Source organism: Staurois parvus, unplaced genomic scaffold (genome assembly GCF_062004578.1).
Source record: "Staurois parvus isolate SC_StPar_1 unplaced genomic scaffold, SC_StPar_1.0 ptg000656l, whole genome shotgun sequence".
Classification (NCBI taxonomy): domain Eukaryota; kingdom Metazoa; phylum Chordata; class Amphibia; order Anura; family Ranidae; genus Staurois; species Staurois parvus.
Window position 1 is genome coordinate 2,896,549 of NW_028318452.1, and position 25,687 is coordinate 2,922,235.

A 25,687-nucleotide genomic window follows, 5' to 3' on the forward strand; every position below is an offset into this window, starting at 1 on the left:
TGAACTGAAAACCATGTAGCGGCCTTGCAAACCTGAGCAACTGATGCCTGATGGAGGATCACCCAAGATGTCCTCACATTTCTGATAAAATGTGCTCTCACCCGAAAGGGTGGGACCTTATCCTTCAAACCATAGGCTTGAATGATTACCAATAGTTGCTTTGGATGCCGCCTGCCCTTTCCTAGGCCCATCTGGCAGCACAGAGTATCCGACTTCCTGATTTGTCCATCATTTTCCGGAAGACCCTTATAGTCTGTACCCCATTCAGGGTATGCAAAGATCTCTCTCTTGCTGACTGAGGCCTAGGAAAGAATGAAGGCAGGATAATATCCTGATTTGGATGAAAACTAGAAACCACCTTTGGCAAAAAAGACAAATGAGGTCGCAACACCACCTTATCCTGATGCAAAACCAGAAATGGTTCTTCACAAGAAAGAGCTGCCAGCTCTGGCACACTTTCTTGCAGAAGCGATTGCCACTAAAAACAAAACTTTCTAAGTCCACAGAACTCGAGGAATCTCCCTAATAGGTTCAATTGGTGGTTTCTGCAAAACTGCCAAGACCTAGTTTACGTCCCAAAGTCATAAAGGCTGTCTGACAGGAGGAGCTATCCGCATACGAACCAAAGAGTGAGATACAATGGTCTCTGGAAAAAAACAGCCAATGCTAAAACCTGGCCTTTATTAGTACCAACAGCCAACTTCTTTTCCAGACCTGATTAGCGAAAAAAAGACAGAATCCTACCAAGTACATATTTCCGCGGATGCCAACTCTGGACCTCACACCAGGAAATGTAAGCCTTCCAAGTTCTGTAATAAATATTCCTAGAAATGACCTTTCTAGCGTTCAGCATTGTGGGGATGGCAGAATCCGATATTCCCTGTCAGGATCTGGGTCTCAATAGCCATGCCATCAAATTTAGCGACTGTAAAGCTGGGTGCAATATAGGTCCATGAGACAGCAGGTTTGGCCGGCATGTCAGAGACCAAGGACCTTCTATTACTAGTCTCACTATATCTGTATACCAGGCCTGGCAATCAGTACCACCAGAATTCATTCCTCCTGAATCCAGCAGAAGAGACATGGCAGCAGCTGAATCATAGAGAAAAAATAAAATTAGGGAAAACTGGTCCCAAGGAAAAAAAAAAAAACAGGCAGGTCCAGTCCCGCCGCAGGTCCCTGACCTTAACCAAGAAACAACCTTCACCCAACACGGCGGGCATTGTCATGCAGACCTTCAAGGGCTCGGTCCACTTCAAGTGGGGCCACTGCCTCGGATTGTACAGCACCCCACCGGAAAGCCCCTTGGTCAGTGTTTGACTGCACAGGGTACTGTTATGCGGGGTCCAGCTCTGTCAGACTGCATTATAGACAAAACCCTGAGGATTCTTTTCTCCTCATCCAGTGAGGCTTGGGTACCATCCATTCTGGCTAAGAGCTTTCGAAATGGGTCAGATTCTCAAAGGAACCATTCTAGGTAAGCTCCTAAGAGCACAAGCAACACTTTGACTATCCATCTTATAAACACTGTAAAAAAAAACTGCAGCACTTCCTGTGTGGGAGTAGTTATATGGGGGAGGACTTCCTCTCTGATTGGTTGGCCAGTGTCCATTCACCTATAGGTAGCATATAACCCACATAGTCATGAACAGCCTGCTTTGTGTCCCATGATGTAAGATAAAGAAATACATTTGTTTTTAAAGGATACACAACTGTAGGAAATAGAGCTTAAGCCACCTGGGGATTAATGGTAATAAATACTACGTCAGAGATCTATGTATTGAAATGACACTGAAATTTTAGCAAGCTAGCCAGATAGTCATCAAAAATTAAGAGATTTGGTAAATTTATTTTTGTCTTGCCAAATGAAGAGGAAAAACAAGCACAGTTACATGGAAAAGACCAAGCAAGGCATTAATACACCAAGTGGTAATTAAATGTTCCGCCCAAAGAATAAGTGTATTTCTATTTCAGTGAATTAGTTAAATATCCGCCATCATTACAAACGAGAAAAGGAAGAGGTTTCCACACACAGGAAATGCGCTGACAAGGCCAGGAAGTAGATAATGGAAGCCTCTAGGTAGCAGAAGACTGCTCTACCACTGCTGCTACTTGCAGTGACAGGAAATACAAAGCAGATGTTAAAGGCTTTGCTTCACTCACTTAAACAACACTATCTGGCACTAAGCTCAATGAATCGTGCACTGATTGACATCTCCAGTCCACAGAAAACACTGCGTGACCTTCTATGGATCTCCTAACAAATAATGCTGAGAAAACTGTCCGTGTTCCATGTGAAATTATACACAAATTGAATCTGTTGTTGTTGAGCTGCAAATAAATCAGAAGAGACGACATCCATATTTCTGTAGCTTTCCTTTAGGATGAAAACCCATCCAAACAGATGTACTTTTAACACAACACAAAGGCTAGCGCAGCTGTGATTCCCACATCTGCAGCGATGATTTGTGCACAGCCAAAATCCCCATTTGGAAAGCAGATCTGTATATGTTTTACATCATCTAAATTGGGGCTTGACCCTGGCAAATATATACAGTCAACATCTAATGTAGACATGAGTCTGTTCTATTTGCTGCTTAGTTGAACTAAAATTTTCAGAACCTGGGCAATTTAACCATCGGTTACCTTCAGCGAAAACCACATCTTAAAGATCAGATCAAGAGATTTATTTATTACAGGTACTTCTATAGCGCTGACAAATTACGCATCGCTGTACATACACATTAGTCCCTGCCCTCAAGGGGTTTACAATTCTAAGTCACTCATTCACATGCATGGATACACACACATATTAGGGCCAATTTAGACAGGAGACAATTAAACTACCAGCATGTCCTTGGAGTGTGAGAGGAAAAGGGTATCTGGAGGAAACCCACACAAGAACAAGTAGAACATGCAAACACTTTACATTAACGTGCCTTGGATGGGATTCAAACTGATGACCAGTGTTGCCACTATGCAAAACCTAAAATTATCCTACAGTATTTGAGCTTGGTCACTCATTCACATGCATGGATACATACACATATTAGGGCCAATTTAGACAGGAGACAATTAACCTACCAGCATGTCCTTGGAGTGTGAGAGGAAAACAAAGTATCTGGAGAAAATCCACACAAGAACAAGTAGAATATGCAAACACTATTAGCATGCCATATTAACATCAACGTGCCTTGGATGGGATTCAAACCAACGACCAGTGTTGTCACTATGCAAAACCTAAATTATCCTACACTATTTGAGCTTGGTCCTGACACGATCAATTAGAACTGATTATGTCTGGATCGCTCCTTAAGTTATGTTACCTGAGGATATCAACAACGCTCACCATATTTATATAGCTGCAAATGCTACATGATTTACCTGTCTCCGCACCAAGTTCAGCCAATGACTTCCACCAATTACTTATGGAGAGCTGCAGTGCTCTTTCCCCAATCTGCTGCAGATGTAGCAAAAATTTCCCAAGGATTATGCCTAATTCCTTACTATGCATTGTACAACATTCACTAGAGGGGCTTTAAAAACTTTGAGAATACTTCCAATGACTGCAGGACAATGGCCCTCAAGTGAAGAAAAGAAAATGCATTGCTACAGAGATTTCAAAATCATAAAATGGAAGAAGAGGGAGAAAGAAGGAGGTGGCAGCTAAGTGCAGTATATTAGTGAACTGTTTAATGACACAGGATTAAAACCACTTACAGGAGTTAATAAAAACAGGGCTCATCTGTAAGTCCATGGAGTGCCGCGCATCTCTCCATCCCGCAGGTACCGCCAGCCGCAGCCACTTCTTGACCTTCAGTGCTTAAAGGATTCCTATAACTCTAAGGCTTTTAATTATAGTGTTCTCACAGCCTCTTGACTACTCAGTATTATTTTGGATAACCTATCTCTGTGTGCCAGAATTACCCTTACTAATTAGAATTATAAAATGGACTATTGTTTAATATATTTAGAAAAGGATCGTTTGGGTGCACTGCATGGAATACATGTACAAAATGCATTTCTATTTATTACACAAAACATCAATAAGATTTATCTCTTTTTACCTTAATGCATGTATACAGTATATGACACGTGGGATGTTTTTTCGATCGTAAACATCGGTGGTCTCTGGATAAAATATCTGTAAAAGCACATCAAACAGGAAAAAATGTGTGATTGCAATTATAGGAACGTAAACAGTTTTATATGATCAATCAAAAGACTGCTAATTACAGAGGAAAAAAAATGACACTATACTGCTTCAGTCTAAAGCATGCAGAAACAATTTTCTTAAGATTACACTAAAGGTATATGCTAGTCTATGGGTTAATTCAAAGGGTATTCTACTTTATATATGGAAGGGTACCCCTCCCTCGTAAATAACACCAGTGTTTGTGGCTTTTATAAAGCTAGATCCCATCTAAGAAGAAAATGTTCAGCTTCTTGCTGGGTTTTTACAACTCTAAACCCCAGCAGGAGATCTAAAGACCCTGCAGGAGCCTGTATCCTGGCATGCCCATTTCACTCAAAATAGAAAACCCAATAACGGTGGAACTTGTTAACAATGACTTGGTACATTAATCATACTGTAATGCAGATTAGGTGGTACCAGTTTAGCACAATATGCCAGCACTGTGGCTGATGGGTTCTGATTAAACTGTTGACAGATCTGCTCCAAGCTCAGCATTTCAGAGAACAGACCGGGGTTTGTGTACACATTGCTTTTACTATATCATTGCTAAAGCACTCTTACCTTAGGCAGTCCTATTGATTCCATAGCCCGCAACCACTGTACAGTGTTATCTGTATGCCGAAAATGTAAGCCAGACCGCTGTTTAAAAAAAAATTAAAAAAAAAAATGATGAAAACAAGTGGACAAAAATACTCAGAATAGAGAGACATTAAAGAAGAACCACAGGCAAACAGGTAAAAAGAACCAAGATGTATTCCTTCTAATGTCAAAAAAATCAATTTATCCATATACAATTCAACCTGTGTAGCTTGTTGAAATCTGCCTTTAAACTGAGCTACTGCAAGGCATTATGAAAGGCAGGCTAGCAGTGGGAGTCCAGCTCTACAAGATTATATGTGAGACGGTACCTAGCAGAACACCACAAGTGAGTTGTCAGCATGGGTCCACCCATGCTCTACTGTTTACTCCTAATCCAGCTCCAAACTATCTTAAGCCCTGCACGATCTGAAGAGGGAACATGACCCTTCTTATATTTTGTAGGTGTACAGTCTGGCAGGGGTAGGCTGATTACAACATTATCTGCCAACTTTACAAACCTTTCAATAAAGAAAACTCTACAAATATGTGTTGCAACACTATTTCCAGCCATTTGTCTGTAGGTGCTCTTTAAAGTAGAGCTGAACCTAAAGTAAAGATTTGCTAAGCAGTACCCTGATATATTTACATTCTATCTGAATTTTTTCCTGCATGCAGAATAACAGTGCTATTGGTTTCAAACCCTGTCTGGTACAGTTATAGTAAAGCCGGCCATAGATGGAGTGATTTTCTTGCAGGAAAGAAAAAAAAATAAAATAAAAATCGCTCAATTCTCCCATCAAGACAGTCAGTGTTGATGTGGGAATCCCTCCTGCAGAGCCACTGTGTTCTCCTGGCAGGGGGAGCCATCCCCGCAGGGAGAACACAGTGATTTATTGATAGAGGCTATATTAGCCTCTTTCAATCATCACATGTACAATCCGACAGGCTGGTTGTACCCAAGTTGATCAAGCGATCAACTTGGGTACATTCAGCCTGCCCATACATGGTTAGAATCTCAGTCGGTCCCTGCCGTACTGGCCGAGATTTGAACAGTCTGTGGCCTGCTTAAGATAAGAGGTTCAACAAGATATTACACCACACAGCACAATCTTAGCGGAATTACATAAGATTTAGATTAAAGTTCCCTGAAATAGAAGTCCACTTATACTTCACTTTCCAGTAGGTCATGTTTACTACCTTTTTTTTTTCAGCTCTGCAGCCTCCATAGGCCTCTTCTACATTCTGCACATCTGGGAGTGTTGGAAGATGGTGTCCCTGTTCTGCACTGTGGTGCCTTTATGTGAGCCTATGTCACTGGCAAATCCTCACATAATAGGGAACACAGGCATCCAAAACTTCCACAAGTGTCAATTACTGAAGAGTCTGACAGACTGCAGTGCTGGAACGAAGGAAGGTAAGAGACACCTTCTCCCAAAGACAGGAGTATAAAAGCTCTTCCAGTGCAAGGCTAGACAAAGAACATTGTAAACTTTGGCAGGGCAGTGGGCTGTGGAATGAGTAGGGAGAAAAGAACTCCCCTGTCATCTCTGAAGCTGTACGACAGCCCAACTCAGAATCTAAGCTAGGCACCAGCAACCAAAGAGGAGGGTATAAAAGCTCTTCTAGGGCAAGGCTAAGCACAGGACATTGTAAACTTTAGCAGGGCAGTGGGCTGTGGAATAAGCAGAGCGGCAGATGGGTGTGGCATTGTGTGGTATGAAGAGGGAACAGAGAACTCCCCTGTCATCTCTGAAGCTGTATGATAGCCCAACTCAGAAAGTAAGCTAGGCACCAGCAACCAAAGAGGGGAGTATAAAAGCTCTTCTAGGGCAAGGCTAAGCACAGGACATTGTAAACTTTGACAGGACAATGGGATGTGGAATGAACATGAGTGGCAGATGGGTGTGGCATGAAGAGGGAGCAGAGAACTCCCCTGGCATCCATGAGGTTTTATGATAGCCCAACTCAGAATCTAAGCTAGACACCAGCAACCAAAGAGGGGAGTATAAATGTTCTTCTAGTGCAAATCTAGACACAGGACATTGTAAACTTTGGCAGGACAGTGGGATGTGAAAGGAGCAAAGTGGTAGGTGGGGGGAACTCCCCAATCATCTCAGATTCAAAGCTAAACATCAGCTCCCAAAGAGGGGAGTATAAAGCTCTTTTAGTACAAGGCTAGACACAGGACATGGTAATACTGTGCACGGCAGTAGGCTATGGAATGAGCAGAGTGGCAGATAGGGGTGGCCTTGTATGACATGAAGAGGTGATGTTGACATTGTCTAATCTGAATCTCAATGGGACGGTTAGAAGACCAGTAGTCCTGCTGATAGGAAGAGGGCTGAATTGACCGGTCATATTTCCATGAAATCACAGGAGACAGATCGCTTGTTGCCTTGAGTGTCGTATAATAAATACAATATTATTACAAAACACCATAAAAACCGTACAGTAAGCTGTATAGTAAACAAAAAATACAAATAGGATGATGGAAGAAGACTTTTTAGCAGTTAAAATGGAAATTCACTCTCAACAACATTGACTAGTTTTAATCCTTATGATGCTAGAATTAGTAAATAGATAGGAAGGTATATTAATCATTATTATTTATTATTATAATATTTACTTATTTAAATTTTTTTTTTTTTGTTTTCTTAACATTTGCTGGTATCCAAGCAAATGATGTCATACAGGTGCAACTCAATAAATTAGAATATCATCAAAAAGGTTACCGTATTTTTCGCTCCATAAGACACAATTTTTCCCCCCAAAAAATAGGGGAAAATGTCTGTGCGTCTTATGGAGCAAATATGGAGCAACCAGCCCAGTATTCCCGTCGTAGCTGTGTCAGAATACTGGGCCGGCCGCTCGGCTGTTCTCTACAGCAGAACCTTACCTGTTCCTCAGTCCAGAAGTGTCCTCACGGTCTTCTCTCCTGGCGTGGGCATATTTAGTGTGGGCACCCAGCTGTGACAGCTTGTGGCTTCACAGCTGGGTGCCCACTGCGCATGCGCGAGAAGCGTTGCGCTTTGTGAATGGTCCGGCAGTCTTCTGGGTCATCCCCTGTACTGCGTCCGCCGTCTCTGGGCATCCCCTGTACTGCGTCCGCCGTCTCTGGTCATCCCCTGTACTGCGTCCGCCGTCTCTGGTCATCCCCTGTACTGCGTCCGCCGTCTCTGGTCATCCCCTGTACTGCGTCCGCCGTCTCTGGTCATCCCCTGTACTGCGTCCGCCGTCTCTGGTCATCCCCTGTACTGCGTCCGCCGTCTCTGGTCATCCCCTGTACTGCGTCCGCCGTCTCTGGTCATCCCCTGTACTGCGTCCGCCGTCTCTGGTCATCCCCTGTACTGCGTCCGCCGTCTCTGGTCATCCCCTGTACTGCGTCCGCCGTCTCTGGTCATCCCCTGTACTGCGTCCGCCGTCTCTGGTCATCCCCTGTACTGCGTCCGCCGTCTCTGGTCATCCCCTGTACTGCGTCCGCCGTCTCTGGTCATCCCCTGTACTGCGTCCGCAGTCTCTGGTCATCCCCTGTACTGCGTCCGCAGTCTCTGGTCATCCCCTGTACTGCGTCCGCAGTCTCTGGTCATCCCCTGTACTGCGTCCGCAGTCTCTGGTCATCTCCTGTACTGCGTCCGCAGTCTCTGGTCATCTCCTGTACTATGTCTGCAGTTCATTGGTTCAGAATTTTTTTTTTCTTGTTTTCCTCCTCTAAAACCTAGGTGCATCTTTTGGTCAGGTGCATCATATGGAGAGAAAAATACGGTAATTTATTGCAGTAATTCAGTTCAAAACGTGAAACTCAAATATTATACAGATTCATTACACAGAGCAATATATTTCAAGCAATTCTCTCTTAATTTTGACGATTATAGCTTACAGCTCGTGATAACCCAAAATACAGTATCTCAGAAAATTAGAATAATGTGAAAAAGTTCAATATTGTAGTCTCATGGTGTCACACTCTAATCAGCTAATTAACTCAAAACACCAGTAACGGTTTCCAAAGCCTTTAAATGGTTTCTGGTTCAGAAGGTTACACAATCTTGGGGAAGGACTGCTGACTTGATGGTTGTCCAGAGGACAGTCATTGACAAGGAGGGTAAGTCACAAAAGCACATTGCTAAAGAAGCTGGCTGTTCAGAGAGTGCCGTATCCAAGCATATTGATGGAAAGTTGAATGGGAGGAAAAAGTGTGGTAGAAAAAGGTGCACAAGCAACATGGATAACCGCAGCCTTGAGAGGATTGTGAAGCAAAGGACATGCAAGAATTTTGGGAGATTCACAAGGAGTGGCCTACATCTGGTGTCAGTGCTTCAAGTGCCACCACACACAGACATATCCCAGACACAGACTACAACTGTCACATTCCTTGTGTGAGCCACTCCTGAACCAGAGAAAAAGTCAGAAGTGTCTTACCTGGGTTAAAGAGAAAGAACTAGACTATTCAGTAGTCCAAAGCCTTTTTGCAAAAGTAAATTTTGCATTTCATTTGAAAATCGAGGTCCCAGAGTCTGGAGGAAGAGTGGAGAGACACAGAATCCAAGTTGCCTGAGGTCCAGTGTGAAGTTTCCACAGTCAGTGATGATTTGGGGAGTCATGAAATCTGCTGGTGTTGGTACACTGTGTTTTATCAAGTCCAAAGTCAGTGCAGCCCTCTACCAGGAAATTCTAGAGCACTTCATGCTTTCCTCTGCTGACCGGCTTTATGGACATGCTGATTTCATTTTCTAGCACGACTTGGCACCTCCTCAAACTGCCAAAAGTACCAACACCTGGTTTATTGATCATGCTATTGCTGTGCTTGATTGGCCAGCAAAATTGCCTGACCTAAACCCCATAGAGAATCTGTGGGGTATTGTAGAGAGGAAAATGAGAGACACCAGACCTAACAATGCAGACAAGTTGAAGGCCACTATCAAAGCAACCTGGGATTCCATAACTCTTCAGAAGCGCCACAGGCTGATCACCTCCATGCCATGCCTCATTGATGCAGTAATGCATTAAAAAGGAGCCCCGACCAAGTATTGTGTGCATACTATACTGTACATACTTTTCAGTAAGCCAACATTTCTGTATTAAAAATCCTTTTTTTTATTGGTCACATGTAATATTGTAATTTCCTGAGTTACTGAATTTTGGGTTTTTACTATATGTAAGTCATAATCATCAAAAACAAAAGAAGAAAATGCTTGAACGAGATCACTTTGTAATAAATCTATATAATATTTGCGTTTCACTTTTTGAATTGAATTACAGAAATAAAATAACTTTGATGATATTCTAATTTATTGAGATGCACATATATATACACACACCAGGAGTCTTCACGGGAAAAGTAGTTTTCTCAGCTAAGCACACCCTCCTGTCTACATGCCTGAGCTAAAGACAGAGGGATTCCAGGAAGTAAATCCTACATGAATCACCTGCCCTTGGCCACAGCCAGAAAAGCTGGGGGAGGCATTTTTTAAAAAGATTTCTCAGCAAAATAAAGCATGGAGACATGGATAGGGGAGTTTGCTTTGAATATTAAAAATGAATAAAATAGCGTTTTTGGTGCTGAGATACAGTGTAGTTCCACTTTAACGATCCAACAACACTCCAGTCTATTGACATGACGTTAAAGATTTTATTTCAGAGCAACTGTACAAATACAATCAGAAAACACTTCCTTTCAGATATATTTTTAGTGTCGAACATGCCAGCTCATACAGCAATCTGTAAGCAACAAAAGAATAACCTCTGCTCTCCTCCATATGTCTGGGAATTCTCTGCTTGTAAAATAATAAAAGTCAAAGTAATCAGACTTATCTGAAGACTGCAGCTGCCTTGTACAAGTTGTCTAGCAAACTTCTGGCTTTGCAGTAGTGCATGCCTTAAATATGGTCGTTTAATAACCAGTCAAGGCAACAAAGTGAAATATTTCAGAGAACATCCACCTGCCATACTCTGAACTCTGCAATAATCTGGGGCACAGTAGCTATGGCACTAGTGAAATGTCAGAGCTGTGTCGGGAACCATCCAGGATGCCATGGAATTGGGTCAGCTCCTCCTGGCATTGAGAGCACAGGCAGCTCCACAAATTTCTTTTTGAAGAGAGAATAGGCAGGTTGGCAGATACACAAGAAACTTCACAGTATTTACTGTGAAGAAGCTCTCTAGACAATGGCTCACAGATAAAGACCTGTCAATCTTCTAGATTATTTACTATTGCCAGGACTAAACTGTATATTCATTCACCACTCACAGCAAGACATCCAGAGACTGAGGAGAAGAAAGGCAGAATAAGGTAAATGCTATCCATGAGAATAGCAGAAGTACTATGAAACTGCCCCCCCCCCCAAACTAAAAAGACCACAGAGGGACAAATATGTAATTGAAATTAATAGGCAGATTAAAATACACATTATAAGGCCAACCTTTGATGTATGTAAATGCATATTTCCAGCCCCTGGTGCCAATATAATTATACCATTCAAACTTTTGTTGCTTTGAAAACTGTCGTCATCAACAGCAGGGTGCCAACAAATGTACAATGTCAATTTCTTAAGCAAGAACAAACATGAAAAATAAACGTCTGTACACACACTGTCACCACAGACAGGTATATTCAGAGGTTTGTCATACACAGTAGCACTTTTCAAGACACAGGGATTCTTTAGTTTGCAATAAAAGCCTTTGGGACAGATGTAACACTTTTCAAAATAGGGTCTACTAATGAAAAGGTCAAAATGGTGAAAACAAAATATTTACAGAAAAAAGGTGTTACAAAGAAATAAAGAGACAATAAAGCGACAGAGAATTAAAAGGAGTTGAAAAATAAGAATACTTGCAAAGTCCTTGGTTTTAGAGCCCAATTGATCAACCAGAAACAGTACAGTGGCTTTCTCAAGTCTGGTTAGGTGTTCCATGGTTGATGTTAAAACAAGAGCTGTCAATAGGTCCTGGAATTCCTTTTTTCTGTCATATCAAATGAATTGTGTGTGGATTCTGTTAAGTTGGGCAGAGGTTTCAGAGAGGTCGCCATCCCCCTTCCCGGCTGCTTTCTGGGTAGACATTTTATGGCACGCTATCTGTTCCTAGTGTTTTAATTGTCCTACAAACCATGTGTGACAGAATTGCCGATTTTGTCATAGTTTTACAAAAGGTCAGAGGGAAGCGTTGATGTATAGAGTTTTTTTTTTAAGGTGCCAGGCCTCAATTAGTTGTTTACCGCTCTGACCAAGGCCTGTGTGCTGGCGTCTGCTGTCTCTAAGGTGAGATAATAGGCTGAAGTGTGTTAAAAGTTAAGGCTATGAATTCTATAGCTTGCAGGAGGAGGGGTAAGATCATTGGTATCATGAAAAAAAAGGCTGAGACCTGAACAAGACGGATGTCGCCTACAGATTTCATGTGCCTAATGTATACAACCATTACAGTTGTACAGTGAATATAAAAAGTCTACACACCCCTGTTAAAATGTCTGGTTTTTGTGATGTAAAAAAAATGAGACAACAATAAATCATTTCAGAACTTTTTCCACCTTTAATGTGACCTATAAACTATACAACTCAACTGAAAAACATACTGAAATCTTTTAGGGGGGGGATGTAAACATAAAAAAAAACTAATATAGTGCGGTTGCATAAGTGTGCACACCCTCTTATAACTAGGGATGTAGCTGTGTTCAGAATTAAGCAATCACATTCAAAATCATGTTAAATGGGAGTCAGTACACACCTGCCAACATTTAAAGCGCCTCTGATTAACCCCAAATAAAGTTAAGCGATTCTAGTAGGTCTTTCTTGATATTTTCTTAGTCGCATCCTACAGCAAAAGCCATGGTCCGCAGAGAGCTACCAAACATCAGAGGGATATCATTGTTAAAAGATATCAATCAGGAGAAGGGTACAAAAGAATTTCCAAGGCATTAGATATACCATGGACAACAAAGACAGTCATCATCAAGTGGAGAAAATATGGCGCAACAGGGACATTACCAAGAACTGGACGTCCCTCCAAAACTGGTGAAAAGATAAGAAGAAAACTGGTCTGGGAGGCTGCCAAGAGGCCTACAGCAACATTAAAGGAGCTGCAGGAATATCTGGCAAGTACTGGCTGTGTGGTATATGTGACAACAATCTCCCATATTTTTCATATGTCTGGGCTATGGGGTAGAAGTGGCAAGATGGAAGCCTTTTCTTAAGAAAAACCATCCAAACCCTGCTAAATTTTGCAAAAACACATCTGAAACACGTGGGAAAATGTGTTATGGTCTGATGAAACCAAGGTTGAACTTTTTGGCCATCATTCCAAAAGATATGTTTGGCGCAAAAACAATACTGCACATCACCAAAAGAACACCATACCCACAGTGAAGCATGGTGGTGGCAGCATCATACTTTGGGGCTGTTTTTCTTCAGCTGGAACTGGGGCCTTAGTCAAGGTAGAGGGAATTATGAACAGTTCCAAATACCAGTCAATTTTGGCAGAAATCCTTCAGGCTTCTGCTAGAAAGCTTAACATGAAGAGGAACTTCATCTTTCAGCATGACAACGACCTCCAAATCAACAAAAAAATGGCTTCACCAGAAGAAGATGAAAGTTTTGGAATGGCCCAGCCAGAGCCCAGACCTGAATCCGATGGAAAATCTGTAGGGTGATCTGAAGAGGGCTGTGCACAGGAGATTTATTTATTTAAATTAATGCATGTCTTTGGAGTGTGGCAGGAAACCGGAGTACCCGGAGGAAACCCACAAAGGCACAGGGAGAACATGCAAACTCCAGGCAGGTGGTGCCGTGGCTGGGATTCGAACCAACGACCCTAGTACTGCCAGGCGGAAGTGCTAACCACTAAGCCACTGTGCCGCCCGAGATGCCCTCGCAATCTGACAGATTTGGAGTGCTTTTGCAAGAAAGAGCGGGCAAATATTGCCAAGTCAAGATGTGCCATGCTGATAGACCAGGGGTTAAAATTTAGAGTCCAGACCTACTAGCAGGTCCCAAAAAACTTACTCTCCACCAGGTGCCCCACCCAACCTTGCCCAGGTCCACCTCCAACCCGACCCCCGGCCCCAACCACGCCCCCTTAAAGCTTATGAAATTAAATTTTTCTTTAGAATAAGTCCAAAATATAAAACTGTACACAGTAATGTATATCCCAGCTCCCCTGTACTCCATTCTAGTGATATGACATGTATACAGTAATGTATATCCCAGCTCCCCTGTACTCCATTATAGTGATATGACATGTATACAGTAATGTATATCCCAGCTCCCCTGTACTCCATTATAGTGATATGACATGTATACAGTATGTATATCCCAGCTCCCCTGTACTCCATTATAGTGATATGACATGTATACAGTAATGTATATCCCAGCACCCCTGTACTCCATTATAGTGATATGACGTGTATACAGTAATGTACATCCCAGCTCCCCTGTACTCCATTATAGTGATGTGACATGTATACAGTATGTATATCCCAGCTCCCCTGTACTCCATTATAGTGATGTGACATGTATACAGTAATGTATATCCCAGCTCCCCTGTACTCCATTATAGTGATGTGACATGTATACAGTAATGTATATCCCAGCTCCCCTGTACTCCATTATAGCGATAGGACATGTACACAGTATGTATATCCCAGCTCCGCTGTACTCCGTTATAGTGATATGACATGTATACAGTATGTATATCCCCCCTCCCCTGTACTCCATTATAGCGATATGACATGTATACAGTAATGTATATCCCAGTTCCCCTGTACTCCATTATAGCGATATGACATGTATACAGTATGTATATCCCAGCTCCCCTGTACTCCATTATAGCGATATGACATGTATACAGTATGTATATCCCAGCTCCCCTGTACTCCATTATAGCGATATGACATGTATACAGTAATGTATATCCCAGCTCCCCTGTACTCCATTATAGCGATATGACATGTATACAGTATGTATATCCCAGCTCCCCTCTTCTCCATTATAGTGATATGACATGTATACAGTAATGTATATCCCAGCTCCCCTGTACTCCATTATAGCGATATGACATGTATACAGTAATGTATATCCCAGCTCCCCTGTACTCCATTATAGTGATATGACATGTATACAGTAATGTATATCCCAGCTCCCCTGTACTCCACTATAGTGATATGACATGTATACAGTAATGTATATCCCAGCTCCCCAGTACTCCATTATAGTGATAGGCCATGTTGTATACAGTACTTACTGTCCCCCCGAGTACCCTGCGGCGGTGGAGAGGGTGTCTCCTCTCAGAGGAGGAGAGCGGACCTTTCCTGCACCTGTCCCCTCGGCGGCGGTGCCGCAGAAGCCGGAAACCGGAAGTTGTAAACCAGAACTCGGCTTCACAATAAGGCTTGGAGCGCAGGTGCAGTCACTCCATGCTTCATGTGTGCTCACCGCTCGCCACAGAGGAATTTCTCCTAGCATTTGGCGAGCGGCTTTTTCAAGCCCTGCGATAGACTCATACCCAAAAAGATGGAGTACTGTAATAAAATCAAAAGGTGCTTTAACAAAGTATTAGTTTAAGGGTGTGCACACTTATGCAACTGTATTTTAGTTTTTTGTTTTTTTTTTTTTTTTTTTTTTTTAACTTCCCTCCACCTAAAAGATTTCAGTTTGATGTTCAGCTAAGTTGAACAGTTTATAGGTTACATTAAAGGTGGAAAAATTTCTGAAATGATTTATCGGTCTCATTTTTTTACATCACAAAAACCTGACATTTTAACAGGAGTGTGTAGACATTTCATATCCACTGTGTGTAAGAATAAATGTACTACCTTGTTAAAGAAAACATAGCTGGATTAAAGCGCCCACATTTAAACCAGCAGGCTAGAAAACAGGTAGAATTCAGGTATTTTTGACCCCTCCCCCACCCCCACCCCCCCCCCCCCCCCCCGTTTGCTCGCAGCCATCCAGAACACATCACAAGTCCCAGAAGGCAGCAGGACCATTCACAAAACACAGTGAGGCTCGCACATGCACAGTGGGAAGCTGGCTGTGAAGCCACAAGGAGTCACAGCCAGTTTCCCATAGTAAACATCCCTGGGACCCAAAGACTGGCGAAGAACCGATCCAGGTGATGGCACTGGATCCCTGGACAGGTAAGTGTCCATTTCTTAAAAGTATTTGCAGCTGCTGACTTTTAATTTTTACTTTCTAGGGTAATGATCCTGTTTAAAGTGGTTCTTCCGAAATGAAAAGTTAGTAGTCCAAATATTGTAGCTGCTGATTTTTAATAAAAGGACACTTACCAGTCCAGAGGTTCAGTGCCATGCTCAGTCAATCAGTTTCTTTGCTGGTCTTTGGGTCCCTGGTGCCGGCATGTTTACTGTAGGCTTCCCCCTCCCTGTGCGCGAGCCACACTGTGCTTTGTAAATGGTCTTGCAGCCTTCTGGGACCTGTGATGTTTCCCAGAAGGTTGCAGGCAGGGGGAGAACTTCCGGTGGATTGCCAGATCGATCCAGCAGGAAGTGGGAAGGGGTACCTGTCAAAACCAGGTACCCACTCCTTTCCTTGAAAAAAGTGCCAACAACAGAAGAAGAGGAGGGGGAAGAGGGCATAAAGTCCATTTATTTATAAGAATGAATGTGCAATGTTTTTAATTAAAAGCATAACTGAATTAAAGCACCCATCGCAGGAGGATATTTTTGTAGGATTTCACGAGCCTAGCTTTTCTGAAAGACACCGGTGAGGTACATGTCACTCACTCCACCTGGATGCCTGGGAAGACAAGGTCAAGTAAGCATTTTATTTTCCCAAAGCTTTATTTTTCACAGGGATTTTTTTTATAGCTTCAGTATTCACATGGGTTTTTACATTATATGTACAGGGGATGGGGGCTTTGAGTAAAGTGGAACGTCCATTTTCTTGACGGTACACTTTAAAGATTCAATTCTTCCTACAGAATTCCCATCCATTTAAGCAATTGAGAGATACCTTGTTGGTTGAATCCCTGAAGAAACAATGCTGTAGAACACCTTTTGTCAACCTATTCACTTCAAAGGAAACACTTACATTGGTGATCAGTAGGAAGAATGCAACCCCTACAGTGGTGGCCAGAATGTCAGTCTTACAAAAAGCTAAAAAAGATAAATGGTGTCATGCTGCTGATTTTACCAAGTAGCACTGGCCCAAAACACTACAGATACCATTAATGGGAGGTCAATCAGCCACAGCTCCAGGAACTCCTAGCTTCCTATCGAGGAACTCTAATGGTTGAGAATGGTTTCGGTGAAAGCAGAGTGTTCTATTGTAATTGTGACAAAGGCCTTGAGGTCCACTTCATAAAGCTCCATGTGGCTAAACAAATGCTCAATGCAAAACGGTAAAGATTTAAAGCACAGCTATATAGTTTTATTACACAGGTGGGAAAATGATGCATCTATGGAGCTTCCTTCCAAGCAGTAAATGAGATATCTATGAAGATAGACAAGATGCTAATATGTGTATTTTTGTTGGTCTCCTCACCCTGTTTCTAATGTAAATTATGCGGTCTGTACCTTCCTACTGCAGACAAGTGGACTGCTCTGCCTCAAGTTGGCTGACAGGGACTGACCCAAGGCAGACCCACCTACTTATCATCAGCAAAAGTCAACCATTTATAACAGCAGCAGTGCAGGAGCCCTGACAAGACCATGTATGACCATGTAGCCTCGATTTCTTCACATAATGCTCCCCTATTGCCAAAAATGTAACTTTTCCACTGCTTATTATTCAATACTGACAGCTTTAAAAGCTATAAGGACTTTCCACAGTGTCTCGGTCTCTTCTACAACCTCAAAAACGCCCAATAAGGTGTCAGATTGCCATTGGATGTCAAGAAAGGCAACACATTTAAAAAGATTGGGAGAAAAAGGAAAATGACAGGCCAAGTACCTTAAACCGGGTTTGCTCCACATCATAAATTTTCTTTTCTGAGATCATCTTTGGAGCAAAGAACCTTCCTAACTTTGCCAAGTAGACTCCATTTCTTAGACCTTCTTCCAGCTCTGTGGTTGGGGGCAGCTCTTCAACCAGACAGGCTTCCATCCACCTGCAGATAACCAAAAGGCAATGTTAATACTGGAAAATGTAGAACCAGATTCGCTGAAGGGATAATTTCATTGCTCTTTTGGCAATTTAATCATATATCCCAGGCCAGGTGCAAGGTATGGAACGAAGAGGGAAGAAAAAAAAAAAATTTCTGATACACACTTGAATGTCTCAGCATATGTGTTTAATTTAACATCTGTGGAAGCCAAATATGTCCAGGTGAACTAAAGTGCAGTGATTCTGGAAGAGTGAGTAATGGCTCTGGACAGCACAGTCACTGAAGATGGAGTGACTGCATGTATTCCCATGATGCTGTACGGAAGACAGTCAGGTTATTTTAGGAATATGAAACCTGCTCAGAACTGTCATGATTTAGAGCCTGTGACTCTTCAACCATTATAAAGAGATGGACCTCTCAGACTTTGAGACTTAATATATATATTGTTTCTAAAAGATCCATAATCAGGAACTGATTGCACAGCTTAAGACTCAACATAAACACAGTCAGTTCTGATATGTAGCACAAGACAAAATTAAAGAAATCACCCCCCCCCCCCCAAAAAAAAGAAATAAAACCTTGGCATGCAATGGTTGAATATTTAGTTCGCGTAAGTTCATAATATCACGAAGAATGACAGAGAATATTACTAAGACTGTCAGAGTCCAGATTCTTTATATACTGTAATACAACCTATAACTATGAACTTCATGCTGCCAAGCTGAAACTAAATTTTCTCTCCAAAAAGTGTTCCTACGGGTCAAGTACAAAAATATATACTTACTAGACCATAGAGTCCAGCGTTCTCACCACTATGCTTCCATGCCGCCATCTTGAATATCTTGTAAGATCCTGTCTCCAGGAAGACTCTCTCTTCCTGATTTTTATGTGCACCATTGGATCTTTGTCATGCACTGTGCATTGAATCTAAATTGTGCAATACTTTGCCCCTCACTTAAAAACTGCCTTTTGGTATTTTTGCGTGATGTGGACATCCCAGAAGGCAGCGGGTGGACAATCTCTACATGAGATGAGGATGAGCAAAACATAAAGTGATATTAAAGGCAATTAAAAAAAAAAAAGAAAAAAAATGTCATACTTGCCTTCACTTCTCAGGTCCCCTACTGGCGCTCCTGGCCCCACCCTTCTACTGAGTACCCCCAGAGCAAGCAGCTTGCTGTGCGGGCACCGAAGCACACTCACTCCTGAACTGCTGCTTTGCGTGTCCATTTACATACAGAGCCACAGCTTGGCCCTGCTTCCACTCTCTCCTCATTGGATGTGATTGACAGCAGCAGGAGCCAATCGCTCCTGCTGCTTTCTCAAGACAATGAGGAGGGAGAGTCCCAAGAGAGTCGAGGCTCTCGTGCACATCACTGGATTGCAGTGGGGGTCAGGTAAGTATTGGGGGGGCTGAGGAGGCTGCTGCACACAGAAGGTTGTGTGCCTTTGAGCCTTTACAACCACTTCAAAGTGATTGTGAATGCATATTTTTTCTTTATAAAAGAAATAACAAACATGTTATACTTTCCTGCCCTGTGCAATGGTTTTGCACAGTGCAGCCCCTATCTTTCTCTTCTCAGTTCCCCCACCGGCGTTCCTGCCTCCTCCCACCGCTGTGTGCCTCCAGAGCAAGCGGATAGCTCTGGGGGGCCCGTGAGTGCTCGCTCCCGAGATGTCTCTGTGTGTGTATAAGACACAGAGAGCACAGCGTGCCCCTGCCAATGACTCCTGCTACGGTGTCTGATCCAATGAGGGGGGAGAGAGCTGAGAGAGCCTAGAGTCGACAGACCAATGGAGATGTATTTTTTTTAAAAGTCGGACTTTAAAGTGTATGTAAGACCATTTATGTAATATACTGCAGCCAGGCAGTCCTCAGATGTGGCAGCTGCATTTGTTTTTTAGGCTTTTTTTCCCCTTTGATACTGGCAGCAACACACTTCCTGTCCTGTGGGGACAACACTCACTCACTGCACTATATCAGTTGCAGCAGTGTCTACAGCAGGAGAACAGAGTACCTCCCCCTCTCCACATCTTCATAATAAATGGGTAGGAGATCTGTAGTTCATGGAGGTAACCTAGGTGCACAGGAGATCACTGGATTTCTGGCAAAATTATCAGGTTTTTTTTTATTTGCACTTACTGAATAAAATAACAAACAGCCTTCAAAAGGTATATATAACAGACCAAAATTAAGCAAATAAGAGCAGATTATTAGAAAAACAACAAAACTCCTGTGCTGCCACAAATCACTACAAAATATTAATAGAAAAAGCAAGAGCTGCTGCAAACACCTAAATGTGTTCCCACATCCATATGCAAAACAATATTAAATACAGAATAATTTTGCGCTGCTCAAATTCTAAATGAAATCTCAAAACCACCCCCTAAATCTGCAATGCACATCTTAAGTAAACACACTACAGAACGCAAACCCACGGTGCTCGTGTAAAGGGCAAATAATTGCAATTTTGCAAAATGCTAAATGAATTCAAATAAAATAATCAAAAACTATCACTATAAACTTTCAATGTGAAAAATAAAACACAAAACAGTGCAATCAAACGGTTCAAAATGTGAATGTGAGTCCACAATTTAAAATATTCAGAAATGCACTTATTAGTGCCACAAATTTCATTTCCACAAAATTCCACTTGTGCCGAGACAGTACGTGCTTATAAGATCTTGCCTGTGCTGCATTCCATTCAAAGGTTCTCTACCATCACAGACTGCATGCTCACCTCGGGTACCCATAAAATATATACTGTAGGTCTAAAGCGCTTGATCTGATAAATGCTGGAATCTCCTCCACCTGAATAGGATGTCTTGTATCCAGAGGTCTGGCGTACAGGTCCCTTTAAGGACCTCATTCTGCTGCCCCCCCCCCTATCAAAATACAAAGATCAGCGATGCAGCCATTGACTGCAGTGGCTGATCAAATGCTGGTTTTCCAGCAGGACCATTTGACAAGAGCCTGTCTAACGATCGGCTTTTGTTGATCAGACGGGTACACACAAATCGAAATTCAGCCAGTTCCTGTTGAATGAGTCAAATGTCAATACGTGGATAGCCAGCTTTAATCAGTAACCCAAAACAAGTAGTGACAGTAATAAAAAGGAGTGCCAAAAAAAAAAAACTTTTTTTTTTTCTTAGAGTACAGATTATAAATCTGTAATCACCAGACTTTGATCTATAATACACACTAGTGGCTTAACTTCTTTTATAGACGATTACTCATGTAAAGAAAGGAAGTAAAGAACAGACATTTATGGCCGGTATCATTTTAGAATGTCTTTTCCATGCTTCTCCAATCCTCCTCAGATTTCTGGTAGCAAAATAAAAGACAGCACATATAAACAGGATATGCTGACCCATCATTTCATTCTGAGCAAGGTTACTTTATTTTTTTTCCTTTTGTCCCCTCTGCACACTTTCAGGATTATTGCCAAGGCAAGAATGGCGTTACTTTCTCCCGCAGCCTCCAGGGTTACTGATGTCTCATCAGGATGCTTTGGTGTATTCACCTACTCTCCAGCACTGTGACCACAGCTCTCCATGTTCTTCAGCCAGACCCCTGATGACGTGCATACATCACTCTGCGTCATTGGGGGCCTGGCTGTATCTTTCTTGTTCTTGCAGCCCTCCCTCTGTTGACATGAGGCACATGCACATCATCAAGGGGCCAGCTTCAAGAACCTGCAAGAGACAGCAGCCCCCTTACGATAATATATATATATATATATATATATATATATATATATATATATGAAGATGATGGTGGTACTGGACCTAGCATGCAGTTGTGAAGTGCAGAAGGGCAACACCTGATTTGCTGGACGTGACTATTTTGAGGATAACCCAACAAACAAGGTAAGAGGGGATTAAAAAAAAAATAACAGGGGAAGGGGGTGAAGTTTTTACTTCAAATAGTTTATTTTTCTTCCTGGAAGATACAATCCTATGTACTGTATATGTCCAGCATAAGCAACTTTTATGTGGATTTCTTTCTTTTAGGATAAAGGTTTTACATGAATAAATGAAAGCTGGTCATTTAAATCCCCCCTGCCAGTGGAAAATGGTTTGCCTCACCCATGTAAACTGATACATTCTGCTGGAGAGCTTGTACTTTTGAAAAACAACAGACTTTATGGCTGGATCATCAGATGAAAACAGAAGAAAGGAGGACTAAAAGAGAAAAATAATGGATAGTGGCAATATAATAAATGTTTGCGTTTGAGTTTAATACGGTTTCAAGCCTTTACTGATTAATTTATTTTTTTAGTACGGTGTAACCTTTTAGCCAAGTCTCTAACCTGGTTTAAAAGTGTGAGAAAAGGATTTTTGAAATGTTGTGGTGAAGAGTAGAGTAGATTACCCAAGGTCCCCAGGTTTTTCATTTACAGTGCTCAGTGCCTTGAAAAAGCACATAATTTAAGTGGAAGGAAAATGATAAATGTTTTTCAAAATTGTTTACAAATAAATATCTGAAAAGTGTGGCATGCATTTGTATTCATCCCCCTTTACTTTGATACCTCTAACTAAAATCTAGTGCAACCAATTGCCTTCAGGAGTCACCTAATTAGTAAATGGAGTCCACCTGTGTATAATTTCTCAGTATAAATGCAGCTGTTCTGTGAAGCCCTCAGAGGTTTGTTAGAGAACATTAGTGAATAAACAGCATCATGGAGACCAAGGAACACACCAGATAGGTCAGGGATAAATTTGTGAGAAGTTTAAAGCAGGGTTAGGTTATAAAAAATATCCAAAGCTTTGAACATCTCACGGAGCACTGTTCAATCCATCATCCAAAAATGGAAAGAGTATGGCACAACTGCAAACCTACCAAGACATGGCTGTCCACCAAAACTGACAGGCTGGGCAAGGACAGCATTATCAGAGAAGCAGCCAAGAGGCCCATGGTAACTCTGAAGGAGCTGCAGAGATCCACAGCTCAGGTGGGAGAATCTGTCCACAGGACAACTATTAATCGTGCACTCCATAAATCTGGCAAGAAGAAAGCCATTGTTGAAAGAAAGCCTTAAGAAGTCTTGTTTGTGAGAAGCCATGTGGGGGACAAAGCAAACATGTGGGAGAAGGTGCTCTGGTTAGATGAGACCAAAATTGAACTTTTTGGCCTAAAAGCAAAACGCTATGTGTGGCAGAAAACTAACACTGCACATCACCCTGAACACACCATGCCCACCGTGAAACATGGTGGTGGCAGCATCAGGTTGTGGGGATGTTTTTCTTTAGCAGGAGCAGGGAAGCTGGCCACAGTTGAAGGGAAGATGGGTGGAGCCAAATACAGGGCAATCTTAGAAAAAAACCTGTTACGAGTCTGCAAAAGACTTGAGACTGCGGCCGAGGATCACCTGCCAGCAGGACAATGACCCTAAACACGCAGCCACAGCAACAATGGAATGATTTAGATCAAAGCATATTCATGTGTTAGAATGGCCCAGTCAAAGTCCAGACCTAAATCCAATTGAGAATCTGTGGCAAGACTTTAAAACTGCTGTTCACAGACACTCTCCATCCAATCTGACAGAGCTTGAGCTATTTTGCATAGAAGAATGGGCAACAATTTCACTCTCTAGGTGTGCAAAGCTGTTGGAGACCTACCCAAAAAGACTTGCAGCTGTAAGTGCAGGCGAAAGGTGGTTCTACAAAGTATTGACTCCGGGGGGCTGAATACAAATACACGCTACACGTTTCACATATTTGTAAAAAAAACGTTGAAAACCATTTATCATTTTCCTTCCATTTCACAATTATATGCCACTGTGTTGGTCTGTCACATAATATTCCAATAAATTACGTTTATGTTTTTGGTTGTAACATGACAAAATGTGGAAAATTTCAAGGGGTATGAATACTTTTTCAAGGCTCTGTACCATGATTTAATCAGTTAACATAGCTGCAAGTGTACTCCATTTTTAAAAAAGACATTTTGGTCTGGCACCATGACTGCTACAAACTAGCAGTTAATATTGTACATACAAGTGGATTCCTAAAGGCTAGAGCTTGACCAGGGCACATGGGAGATAAAAACTACCAGCAAATGAGGCATAACACTCATAAAAAGGCAGGTGCACTTTAGAGTGTCTGGAACATGCTCAAACAAACTCTGTCACCGCACCATGTTGTCATCGGGCCCATTATAACAATGTCATGCGGTTTCCCTGAATAATGGGCTGCACAATGCCAATGTAGCCAACAATACAAGTTCTTTTCTCTCATTTTTACAAAAACACACAAAGTGAAGATATCCCACACACAGATCCACTCTTTGCACTGCAAGTGAAGCAAACATTTAACTGTATGGAGTTCCGCTCTGATGCCACAGTAATAACAAAAAGTTCTACAAATACAGAATGATGATTAAAGCACACTTCACTCCCATGTCATCTCCGAAACCATGAATAAAATGTTCCTGCCATGCTTTATGTGCCAGCTGCTGGACTGATAAACAGGAACAAATTACAGACACGCTCTAAACTCAAAAGGCACTCCAGCCTCAAACACAGACACGGGCAAAAGACAAGCTAAAATTCCTGGAAGCTTATGACTAGCTACTGCAGATCCAGAACTTCAGGTGTGATCTAGGGTAATAAACAGAACAAAATATACCATTACAGACCAAACTAAAGAGTGTCAGTAAGTTCTAAAATCTTAAAAAGTCATCTCAACTGCTTCATTACTGAAGTCCATCTAGACCAGGGGGTCTCCAGACATTCTACCCAGGAGTGTCAGTAAGATCTAAAGACCTTTAAAAATGTCATCCCAACTGCTTCATTACTGAAGTCCATCTAGACCAGGGGGTCTCCAGACATTCTACCCAGAGTGTCAGTAAGATCCAAAGACCTTTAAAAATGTCATCCCAACTGCTTCATTACTGAAGTCCATCTAGACCAGGGGGTCTCCAGACATTCTACCCAGAGTGTCAGTAAGATCTAAAAAAAACTTTAAAAATGTCATCCCAACTGCCTCATTACTGAAGTCCATCTAGACCAGGGGTCTCCAGACATTCTACCCAGAGTGTCAGTAAGATCCAAAGACCTTTAAAAATGTCATCCCAACTGCTTCATTACTGAAGTTCATCTAGACCAGGGGTCTCCAAACTTTCAAAAAAAAAACAAAAACAAAGGGCCATTTTACAGTTTTTCAGACTTTAAAGGGGCCAGATTGATCAGTGGGAGTAGAAGATGCTCATCATCAGTGGAAGAAACAAAGCCTCAGTCTTAGTGGCCAGCATAAGTCAACAAAATTCAAGGAGAAGTACAGCCAAAGCTCTATTGGCTGTACTTCTGTGGATCACAGGAATGCAATTCGTTCTGCACTTCTGTGATCTGTTTTCAGCTGACAGTGGACAGAGCAGAGCATCGCTATTCATGTTAATGGAGGGCAAGCCTGAGATCCAATCAAGCAACTTTTTCAAGACTCGGATGATGTCATCAGTCTGCTCCAGGTCGTAGATAGCATTTCCTCAGTCTTTGGTTTCCCAGTGATCAGACTTCAACATTGTAACTTTGGATCAAATCACAAGATGAGATCCTGCAGCAAAAGACTGGTCTGTGCCAGATATTTGTGAACACAGTCAAGAACTGCACAGGCACCAGGATTTACATGCATCTCTGAGCCAATAATCTCAGTCCAGAAAGTAGATTCTGACCCTTGATAATGTCTGAACAAAGATGTCACCAACCTTCTGGGCAGATAGGCAAACAAAAGGCATTGTGAGAGGAGGTACTGTGATTTCTGTGAAAGGTAATGTACACCTTATAGGTGTTATAAATTACTCTTAACATGCATGTACTTACCAAAAAAAAATATGTCAGATGTCAGGTCTAAATTAGTAGAATA

The 25,687-nt window shown here is 42.0% G+C and overlaps 1 protein-coding gene across 3 annotated transcripts in view; it reads right to left on the minus strand.

Moving 5' to 3' along the window:
- IQGAP2 (IQ motif containing GTPase activating protein 2) overlaps nucleotides 1-25,687 on the minus strand; it is a 387,646-nt gene that overhangs the window by 213,159 nt on the left and 148,800 nt on the right. For all 3 annotated transcript variants that reach the window (XM_089694225.1, XM_089694224.1, XM_089694223.1), the window contains exons 3-5: nucleotides 17,671-17,827; nucleotides 4,757-4,834; nucleotides 4,068-4,144 (exon numbers count right to left, since the gene is read on the minus strand). In XM_089694225.1, the coding sequence (XP_089550351.1) occupies nucleotides 4,068-4,144; nucleotides 4,757-4,834; nucleotides 17,671-17,827 (312 nt within the window). The remainder of the gene's footprint in view (nucleotides 1-4,067; nucleotides 4,145-4,756; nucleotides 4,835-17,670; nucleotides 17,828-25,687) is intronic.